The sequence below is a fragment of the Siphateles boraxobius genome, unplaced genomic scaffold, assembly GCF_051911475.1.
Source record: "Siphateles boraxobius isolate OS27281-9 unplaced genomic scaffold, OSU_SipBor_1 41, whole genome shotgun sequence".
Classification (NCBI taxonomy): domain Eukaryota; kingdom Metazoa; phylum Chordata; class Actinopteri; order Cypriniformes; family Leuciscidae; genus Siphateles; species Siphateles boraxobius.
Genome location: NW_027509042.1, coordinates 10,680,256 through 10,691,089, shown reverse-complemented (window position 1 = coordinate 10,691,089; position 10,834 = coordinate 10,680,256). Strand labels below are relative to the sequence as shown.

General features: G+C 36.0%; 2 protein-coding genes across 3 annotated transcripts; both read right to left on the bottom strand.

Annotated features, from left to right (window-relative positions):
• Nucleotides 1-1,368: 1,368 nt before the first annotated feature.
• Nucleotides 1,369-3,441, bottom strand: chchd4b (coiled-coil-helix-coiled-coil-helix domain containing 4b). 2 transcript variants are annotated; one of them, XM_077198319.1, is made up of 3 exons: nt 3,136-3,441; nt 2,420-2,518; nt 1,369-2,276 (listed from the first exon to the last, which is right to left on the bottom strand). In XM_077198319.1, exons 1-3 carry the CDS (start codon nt 3,155-3,157, stop codon nt 1,945-1,947), a joined length of 453 nt encoding a protein of 150 aa, XP_077054434.1. In that variant the 5' UTR covers nt 3,158-3,441; the 3' UTR covers nt 1,369-1,944. The 2 variants fall into 2 exon arrangements, with proteins under 2 accessions (XP_077054434.1, XP_077054435.1); XM_077198320.1 differs by having other exon boundaries at nt 1,369-2,228; nt 3,136-3,309.
• A 426-nt stretch (nt 3,442-3,867) lies between these two features.
• sec61a1a (SEC61 translocon subunit alpha 1a) lies at nt 3,868-10,336 on the bottom strand. The gene is made up of 12 exons (XM_077198316.1): nt 10,136-10,336; nt 9,161-9,228; nt 8,988-9,053; nt 8,781-8,859; nt 7,962-8,093; nt 7,739-7,848; nt 7,489-7,642; nt 7,246-7,406; nt 5,692-5,889; nt 5,334-5,525; nt 5,176-5,252; nt 3,868-5,079 (listed from the first exon to the last, which is right to left on the bottom strand). Exons 1-12 carry the CDS (start codon nt 10,140-10,142, stop codon nt 4,893-4,895), a joined length of 1,431 nt encoding a protein of 476 aa, XP_077054431.1. The 5' UTR covers nt 10,143-10,336; the 3' UTR covers nt 3,868-4,892.
• Nucleotides 10,337-10,834: the final 498 nt, after the last annotated feature.

Below are 10,834 nucleotides of genomic sequence, written 5' to 3'. Positions count from 1 at the left end.
CTACGTAACGTTAGGTAGCTATATTAGGTAGCTAGGTGTTCTAGTGATACATGCTTCATGAAAAAAGTAAATGCCATCAAAATGAAAACAGCAAGATTACCTGTCCAGCAGAAATAAAGCCATCATGGAGTCACTTTTCAGCCCCTTGAGATCCCTCAGTAGTCTCCACCGCTGGAAAGCCACGCCGATATTGACTCTTGTATGATTTCTTGATTTATCCAAAGACTTTTTGTTCATAGCCTTTTCAAATACTGTCTTCCTTTTTTAACTTGTTTGACTTCGCTGCCCCTATATGCAGGTACTGAGAATTTTGACTGTTCTTTCTCTGCCATAATTGTTATTATTATTACTAGCTTCGGTGCCTCTTCAAACGGGTGCGCGCATTTGGGCTGCTCCTGTATCAGCAGAGGTGGTATCCATGGTAGCGAGGGAGAGTGACAGTGGCCCCAGCCAATCATTTCTTTCGTCCCCGAATGGAATAATGAGCTGTCTTTATTACAGTCCTGATAGGACTAGAGAAACTCGATTGGTATAATTTATTTTCCAGAGTACTTACATTTTAATTATGCATTGATATATAAAGACAGCTTAAACAAATTTTGAAAAAAGTATTTTGGGGAATTTCTACCTACCCTGCCTTTAAAATCCAGTGCTTTCAAAGCATTACATGTTTTCATTGCTTACTTGCTTTTAGTTTGTTCCAAAAGATGTACATATAATGTGAAGTCAATTAGAAAATGTGAAAAACAAAAAGGAAACTTGTCGGCAGCGCAAGGAGCTATATTACACCATAACCGGAGACGTTCTCTTTCATAGGTTCTCTCAACGCTGCGTAGCTGACGCAGTGGCAACGAAATACCAAACTCGCCAAGCTAAGCACTGCCGTAACTAGCACAAGTACAACGACCAGATAATTTACATGACTGGTTCAAGCAGACTAAACATGGGAACCTGGAGCCATGTCGAGATTAGATTACCCTGGTAGTAATCTCTATTAATCTCCAGTATTATTCCATTGTTTGATACAATATTGTTTTTTTTTATATTATGTAAATGTGAATTTTTATTTTATATTGGTTTATTTATTATTACCATACGTCACTTGTATTTATAATGTTAAAAGATTTAAGTTAATATTGTGTCCAGTTTGGCCCTGTAAATAAAAGGGTATTATTTTTTGACAAAGTGTGTGGAGTTTCGTTTCAACCCCAAACCCAACCGATACCCAACCTTAATCTGTTTTGTGGAATACACATACAGACAATGTTTTGAATCTTTTCATGTAATTTCAAACTTTTGCACCCACTATGAATGTTGTTTCATAAACTTTTCTTCATTTTACGGATACCATTTGACTAAAGAAGCACAAACAGATATGAACATTTATTCTTAAATGGGCAACCTATATAATAGATGTGTCTATAATCTTTAATCAAAATATGATTTCACATTGTACATACAAACACTTGTAATCTCAAGCACCATGTTTGACACACTGAGTCACTGACACTGTCTCTGTAGATTTAAAATCACACTTTCACACATAATGTGTGTCAATATGTAACAAAGTTACACTTGGATTAAGATGTTTGTTGGAACAATATAGAACACAAAAAATAAAAAGGACAATAAAAAATAAAAATGAACACAATTCAAACTTATTTATAAATACGAGGATGGTATACACACACAAAAAGTTTTTCAAAACATCCTTTATATGCTTTATTTCTCTGGACTTCTCACCATTTTTTTTCAATATTAGGATGTCATTTAAACTAATAAAACGTTTTGAAAAAATATATAATCCATGTAATGTTGCTTTCTACATTTATGTAAACATTGTCCTTGTCTCCCTTTTAATGTCTCATCTTAAAAACTGATATAAATATATTTAAGTAAAAAATAATATGTGGAATATGAGATGGAGTTTGGTTCCCCACAGTTTTAAGTAGCTATGGGCAATTGTGAAGACAGAGGGCCAGACTCTTCACTTGTGCTGAAGTCAGAGATAGAAGGGGAATCTTTTTGCTTTTGCTCTGAGTCTGGCCCAGGATATGCAGTTTGAAGATCATCTTCCTGAGGGAACAGTTCAGGATGTTGACCAAAACACTCCTGCATACTTCTGAACTGCTCCAGACAGTCCGAGCCCTTCAACTCTTCTTGACTTAAGTGGAAGCAGGTGAATGCTGTCTTAAACTGCTCTCCACATACTCCACTTGCCATCCCCCCTAAACACGGACAATCCCAATTTATTTCACCAGTCGGCAAGATGAGACCTGAATACACAGAGATAGTGAAATAGATATAAAGTTATATAAGATATAAAGTTTTAAACTGAATCTGAAGAAGGAAGTAGCCTATTTCTTTCTATCGCTATATAATTCGCAGATTAACTAACTTTCTTCCTGTTTCCACTCACCTTTTTCTTCATTGTCCTCATTTGAGTCCTCCTCAACTAGTTCCACAGTGCTAGGAATTTCATGCTCTTCCTTGGTAACAAATATAACTTGGTCCTTCCCTGTAAAGAGTTCATGAAGACAATTAATAGTTAGTTAGTAAATAAGTAATATATAATAGCTATTTATTTAAAAAGAAAACCTGTCCCTTTTTTTCATATCACTGGTGTTAATAATTGTATTAATTTGTAAAAAAAAAAAAAATTGAGTTAAAACTACTTCCAAGGTCAACATTCAAATTTACACATGATTTCCCCATCACACTAAATTTTCTTACGGTTAATTTTTGTTACACTGTGTAATGTTAATGTTATTTCTGTCTAAAAAATATTATTGTGGTGTGGACAATGATGCTTTTCCTTGAATAGAATAGAATATATTTATTCTAGAATTAGAATAAAATGTATAACATTTTTCAGTTAATATATTCGTCACTTGTGTTATTCTGACAGGGAATACAACGCTTAATTCTTGAAATAAAAATAATCAAATAACAATAATCAAATACAATAATCGCACATGTCACAGTATTCGCGCTATTATGAGAAGGTCATCATCGCTATCACTGGTCTTATGGCTAGATTCATGTTTCACATTACTGACACTCAACGAGTAAACAGACAACAGAAAAACAGAACAACAAATACCGCACATATTTCAGGAATTTACTCTGTATTACCTTCCCCGTTGATTGCAGTCATTTCTTTTTACGTATAATTTGTAAAGGAAATTTAGCAGAAATAATGTTTGCGCTGATTTTAAGGCGCTTTGTTATCACTATATTGCGGTATCAAAGAGCCCGGATTACCAACAACGATTAACCGTAGTCTATCCCAAAGACTTGAAAGAGACTTTGATCTATCCGTCCTCCTGTCAATCTTTCCCCGCATGGCGCATGTCGCACGCATAGACAGTAAAAGACCGGAGAGGACATGGGACATCAACTGAAAAACATGACGTCATATACAGTAGACGAGGGTCCCACATTTTTGCCTCTCAGAATGCCTGCAAAAAAAGAATAAACCCATTCTTTTGAGTGAGCGTTTTTGGAAAGCATTTTACTTTACTATAATTGTTGTGAAACTTAAAAGGAGTCTATGAAACGAACAGTACTCTTAAATATGAATAAACAACATAAGTCACTAACAAATACAACAGCTTTTGCCCAAATTTCAGTAAAGGAAAAAGCCATAAACCATATTATACTTGAGTTCCATAAACATGGCAATTCTCTTTCAGTATTACATAACTAACACAATGCAGAGGGCTTGTGAAGTACTTCAGACATTTTACAGAAAACCTGCATAATTCAAATTTTAATTTCAAATGCCAAAATAAGTAATCTGAGCCATGTTTAATCATTAAAGGTCTATTTAGCCATTCTAACAGTCACAAATGAAACAAACTTATCTCCCCAAAAAATGAGTTTTTATTGAGAATGATCAGTCTTTGCTGAATATATTTGTTCGGAACATTACTTTTTACAGTCAGAAAAAAAAAAGGTCTATTTTACATGGTTGCACAAAGCATTAAATGTCATGTCATATATACAGACACCCAATGATACAGTAAAAAGGGCTTAATTTAGAAAGTAAACAGACTTTAGGTGTAACCAGTTCTGTCTGCCAAAGAAGCCCTCACTGATGTATTCTGTACACACACACACACACACACAAAAAAAAAAAAAAAACACACCACACTATTGGTGCAACACTGTGTATTGCATGTCCTCTGTTGTGATGCTGTTGTGGTGCTGTCTTGTATAGAATTGACCAGCTATTCTGCTGACTGGAAACCAGGAACCTCTGTTTGATTCTCAGACCTCTAGCTTTTACTAAACCATCACTATTTCTATGATTAAATATGGTATGAGTAGTTATGAGCCTTACATTAAACGATAGCTATTATGGACAAAAAAAAAAGCCTGTTAACTACACATATAAGATTGATATGACTGACAAACTGAGACAGTTGGTGTGTGTGGAGACAAAATTGGCATGGTTGAGTAAATCACATCCAACAATAGCAATACTTTCTGGCAAATCCTTTTACCAGGTGTAACTAGGTTCAGACAGGAAATAAAGCAACCGGTGAATGAAGGGATTCATGGAAACGGAGGAAGGACAGACTGATGAAAAGGGAAAATTCCTGAATATTCCTAGTCAGAGCTCACAGAGTCCATCTTTTCTGTCCCATCACTGAAGTTCAGCTTCATCACTGAATTTTAGAAACATTTAGCCACTTCTGACAAATAGGAGAACAAACTCGGCCTGAACTAGAGGCTAAGAACACGCTCTCCCAAGACGGCGCTCGTGACAGACTATTTTTAACGCTCAAATCACACAAAAAAAGAGAAAAGACAACAATCATAAAAATAATAAAAGTGTTTTACAAGTTGTCAGCAAGTATGTGAGTGTGATTTGTCAATGTCCTTGTTTAGAAGAGTAATGCTCCCATGCTGCCGACTTCACTCTGTTCCTTAACAAATATCTCAAAGTACTGATAGATGATGGTAACAGCCAATAGGATTCCTGTTCCAGAGCCGATGGCACCCAGGAAGTCAGCCATTACTGAAAGGCCTCCGATACACAGTCCACCAAATGCTGCTGCTGTGGGGATGTACCTGAATAACAGAAAGAGAAAGCGTGAGGTGAATGAAGGTCCTGATAATCAAGTATTTACAAGCTAAGCTTACAGAGCAAGTGTGTTTGCAGCTCACCTGTTGAGTTCATGAACCATGGAGGTCTCTCTGTGTCCCCTCATTACCATCTGCTGTTCTTTCAGCTGCTTGGCCACCTAAAACACACACACCGATTACATCTTCATACCAAGTAATCAAATAAAGTGTTGATAAATGAACAAGAGCTAGTGACTCACATCTTTGGCAGATGATCCAGAAACTTCAATCCAGGTCTTAGAAAAGAAGGCACAGGATCCCAGCATGAATACAATGTAGATCACTGCGTGAACTGGGTCATCAAGCACAGAACCAAAGGACTCCGGAGGAGACAGAAAGTAACACAGACCACCTACAGGGTAGGCACGAGCCGGACCACCAGATGATGTATCCTACAACAAAAAATAGATATGCTTTGAGGAAGCTTTTCTTTTCTATATCCAACTTGTTTTCAGACTGTTTCCAATAAACATGCTCTGGATTTGCAATATAAATATAGTGTCAAGTTCAATATATGGTACACTTAAAAAAAAAAAAAAAAGCATTGGTGACACTTACAGACCAAGTTCCCAGGAGGTTGACCAGAAAGTTCCCGCTGAAGCGGGTGGAGAGCATCTGAGAGATGACGTAAAGGTTCGAAACCAGAGCAGACTGCAGGATGATGGGAATGTTGGAGGTGTAGAACAGCTTGATGGGATATGTGTTGTATTGGCCACGGTAACGTGCAGACTTGATGGGCAGGTCGACTCTGAAGCCCTGTACAAAACATTAATCCGTTTTCATTTTCAATCATTGGCATGATTGTGTTTATGTACAATATTGCCAAAGCATTATACAAAACAATTAAAAACAAGAAAAATAAATATACAATATTAAATTAACAGAAACCAATACAAGTGTTAAAGGTGCTAAGTTACAAAATAAAAAAAATATTTATCAAGACATTATGAACAAAAAAACATGTACATGTATAGTCTTATATTCATCAAGTAGTTGATTCTGAGGGTGTGCAGCTGAAAATTTAATTTTGACGATAATTATTGATTTTTTTTAATTTATTTATCCACATAATTAAGGCAAACTACAAATTATATTAGTTTTAGCAGTCAAAAACAAAAATATCTTTATGTCTTATATTAAGATAAAAAAGTTAGCGTTAAAGAAACACTATTGAACAAATAAAATATTACAAAATGTGTGCAATGTAAAGGCGTAAACGCAGAACAATCAAGGCAAACTTCTGTAATAAGTAGGGGTGTGCCGGTGCACAAAATTCTCGGTTCAGTTTGATAGGACACAGTGGTGTCACGGTTAGGTACGTTTTCGATTTAGCAAAAAGACATGACAGAGAAATTTCCTTGATTTAAAATAATTATAAAGGAGTTTTCCTACATCTTTGGGGTAATCTTTGAAGGATGAACAAATAATGTTTTGGTAAATCACAATAAAAACAACATAAATATGATAATATTGGAGTTTTGAAGTGCTGGAAAAACATTTGTGACGTACTGTTACTTGAAAACATTTTACTATTCTGCTAAACTTCCATGGTGAATGTTGCTGATCTGTGGACTTAAAGTCTATAACTAGGTCATTCAAAGCACAATGTTTCTCCTGGTTTCCACGTCAGCGCTGTTTGATCCGTTAATATCAGAGAAACGTGAATACTTCTCACTAGATCTCGTAGCGATGTTATTACTTCTGTGGCGAATTTAAATGCTCAAATGTTTCCTTTTCTGGATGTCTAAGCGCTGTTTTGTAACAGTGTCGCTTGATCAAGATCGGCTCGCGCTGCACTGACATTGATCCAAACTGATAAAATGTCCGCGAATCACAAATTAATGAGTAGCGCAGTTTAGTTCCGTTTTCATTACGTTTGCCATTTTGATTTTGGGCAACGTTGTGGTGGTCACGCCAGCAAAGCGCATGCATTTTAACGAAAATATCGAGCGCTATATCAAAAATTTCTTTATATCGTTACCGACAATGGTGTAGCGTCGATAAATACCGATACTGTTTTATCGCCCAGCCCTAACTCTATTATTAAATTAAAAAGTCTTGCATATTATGGCTCTAATTAATTTGCAACAAAGCAATATGACAAAAACTGACCTGGAAGTATATGACAACGGCAAAGACGAAGACTGTAGAGATGAGGTTCATGAGGTTGGGCAGGTTCTGTCGGTAGAAGGCCTCTCTCAGAGCCCGTACTTTATCAGTACGAGTGGCCAACAGGTGGAACAGAGCAATAATGGCTCCTTCAAACTCAGTACCTGAATATGCACAAATAGAATTCAGTCTACATTGCCAAAGAATGGTTTAAAACAAGATGAGTACAGTGTCCTGAAATCATACCTCTGCCAGTGTTGACTGTGGTTGGGCTGAATGCCTTCCATACGATCGTCTCGCAGATGTTTGTGGCGATGAAGAGAGAGATACCAGAGCCCAAACCGTAACCTTTCTGCAGCAACTCATCCAGCAGCAGCACGATCAGACCGGCCACAAACAACTACAGGAAGAGTACACAGATTTAATCAAGTCTTTTATTAATTTACAAACTCCCTAATCACAAGCCCAGGAAAATAGCTATTTGAGCATGGTTTACCTGAATGATGATCAGCAGACAGATGCCAGCACCCATCTCTGAAGGGTCTCCATACATTCCAGTCATGACGTACACAATAGCCTGGCCAATGGTGATGATCATACCAAATACTGAAAAAACATTAAAATAATTGCCATTACCATCATTATAATAACTGTAATCCATAACTCCATAATATTTAACTATTTAAATGCAAAAAACTAAAAATAAAACAAAATCTCACGTTTCTGAGCTCCATTGAAGAGCGCTCTGTCTTTAGGCGTGTCTCCGACCTCAATGATTTTAGCTCCAGCCAGCAGCTGCATGATCAGACCAGAGGTCACAATGGGAGAGATACCCAACTCCATCAGAGTACCTGAAAAACACGGTCATTAATAAAATGGACAACCCCCAATACCTGACATCATGAGAACACCACAGAACCAACTAAACGTACGTTCTATTTACAAATTATAGGTAATCATTGAGCATAGATGAAAATGGCCTAAGCTGCTTTTACTCAAACTTGGTAAAAGTTATTCGGTTTGGGCTCAATAAGACTTTAAATGATTTTGAAAGAATTATTTTATGCTTCTATTCCAGTGATGCAAAGCTAAATTGTCAGCATCATTACTCCAGTCTTCAGTGACACATGATCCTTCAGAAATCATTCTAATATGCTGATTTGGGGCTTTAGGAAACATTTCTTATTATCAATGCTGAACACAGTTGTGGGGCTTAATAATATTGTTGAAAAGTTTTTTCATGATCGTTTGAAGAATTGAAAGTTCAAAAGAACAAAATTTACTTCAAATAGAAATCTTCTGTAAAATTACAAATGTCTTTACTAAAAATTGAGATCAATTTAATGCATCCTTGCTGGATAAAAGTATTCATTTCTCTCTCTTGACCCAAACTTTAGAACAGCTGTGTATATTACATGCTTGAAAAACTAGCTATGAACATGAGTATTAGGTGGTAGTGTAGACCAATAATATCAATGGTGAATTGAACACCGCAAACCACAAATTCATAATCTTGCATGTAAAGGAAACAGACTTACCTCTGTTGGAGGCCAAGATGACTCTCATCCAGTAGAATGGATCTGCTGAATCTGACGACATGATCCCAAACAGCGGGATCTGAGATATGGAGAAAAACAATACATTAAATGAGCTCTTAACTTTTTTTTACACTGAATATATTTGGACCACTTAAGCATTAGTAAGTACTTAAGTGCAGTTTTCATACACTGAGAAATCAAACTTACCTGGCAGCAAACCAGGAAGATGAACAATGTGATGGCAGTCCATAGCACCTTTTCTCTGAACTGGATCTGATAGACAAGCATAAGCATGGGTTTAATAAATGCAGGTTTTACTTTTTACATGTGTAATCTAATTTAAAAAAAATACCACATATTTGTGGTGTACAATGTCATACCTTTCTTTCTGGTTTCTGGATTTCCGGCAAAACCGCACAAAACGGTTTTATTACCTCTAAGAACTTAACTAGAAATGGAAGAACAAGAGAAATGTTACACAAAGTATTGATTTGGTGCCATAAAATTTTTAAAAAATTACAATTTCCTTAAATGCAACATAAATACGGAACCATATTCCAAAATTACATATTAACCCCTCATTATGAGGAGAAAATTGTTTATACTGAGATTAACGAAAAACGGACGAAAAGACTTTCTTCCCAAAGGACAACAGTAGGGAGATGCTGTCCAATCTAAAGCGTCGTCATCCTTAAACTGACAGGCTAAACTCACAGTTTCGACATTTTAAACAATAATACTTAAAGTACAACAGTCCTAATAACACAACGATTTCTCTGAATCTGTGTAATGCGTATTCATGAAGTGGCAAATAATTAACAAGTTAACTTAAACACAATTAGATTAAATTAACCAGCATGCCTATTTGATAGACTGGGTTATATCTGACCCCTTTCCTCTGATCTGGCAATCCAACTAAACTCTAAACAAGTTGGTATGCCAATAGCCGTTAAATGTCTTTTAATTATTTTTTTTGAAGGTGTCCTTTACAATTTTGTAATAATACAAAGCCATGCAGATGTGTAAAGAAAGTAGCTAACGTTAACAGGCTAACAATAGCTGCCCGCTACCATTCAATCACCGGAAAAGCAATATAACGTTAAATGTTAATTCACACACGAATCACAACCAAACATAGAGGAATTGAGAAACATTTTACTTGCAGTAAAAGATAGATCTACATAAATGTGAAGAAGTACACGAATCTGATACCAATCTTTCAGGTCCCAAATCAAAGAAAGCTGTCTGGCTAGCATGCTAATAATGCTAACAGAACTCGAGTGTGATATAACAGCAGAATTACATTAATTAACTCTATTAAACATACGAGAAACACTTCAAAACCATCTACTCACTCCCCATGGTGACGGTTCCCTGAAATCACGGTCAATATCTGGAGTCCCAGCGAGCTGTAAGTGGATAGTACAGCCCTGCCGGTGCGCTTCGCCGCCCGGGTAAGAGAGAAAGACAGAAGCGAGAGAACTGAAGGGAGGAGAGGGCTTTAGAGACACGTCAACACTACACAGACTCTACTACACGTCAGATGTCCAGCGAGTTGATCTTCTGTTTCACGTTCTGTGATGTGATCAAATGGCCGCTGTGTGTCTCTTTGTAGAAGAATTTCACTTCGATTTTTTTAATATGTACGGCTACAAAGTAAAGAAAATATTATAATTTTAAAAGTTAACTTAGCTAACTGTTCAAGTGGTTAGATTAGTATTTAATGTTGTCCTTTTTCATTTTGTGTAAATTAATTTAATTTAATTGAGTTACGTTGAAATAAAGTGTATTATTTAAATAATAAGTATATCATTAAGAATACATATTGTTATGACAAAAAGAAAGATTAAGTTTTATGAAGAAAGTTAAAAAGAGGGAACGCTAAACAATAAATTAAATGATCATGTACTTCCGGTTAAAAAGGCTTGCGCCTTAATGTCCACTTATGATATCTTAATTATTTTTCATTGTTATAGATACATTAGTTTCCACTTTAGCGATTATAAAATCAAATTCTGCTCTATTATTGATTATAGTGAAGCTGCGAGGCCAAA

Bases quoted from the DNA above. Each gene is read 5' to 3' on its own strand.
- chchd4b (XM_077198319.1), bottom strand. From the start codon at position 3,157: ATGACTGCAATCAACGGGGAAG. The intron at 2,519-3,135 runs GTAATACAGAGT...AACTCTTTACAG, and splicing joins GACTGCAATCAACGGGGAAG to GGAAGGACCAAGTTATATTT. The intron at 2,277-2,419 runs GTGAGTGGAAAC...CTGTGTATTCAG, and splicing joins TGAGGACAATGAAGAAAAAG to GTCTCATCTTGCCGACTGGT.
- sec61a1a (XM_077198316.1), bottom strand. The intron at 7,643-7,738 runs GTAAACCATGCT...CTCTTCCTGTAG, and splicing joins GTCTGCTGATCATCATTCAG to TTGTTTGTGGCCGGTCTGAT. The intron at 5,080-5,175 runs GTGAGCTGCAAA...TCTGTTATTCAG, and splicing joins ATGGTTCATGAACTCAACAG to GTACATCCCCACAGCAGCAG.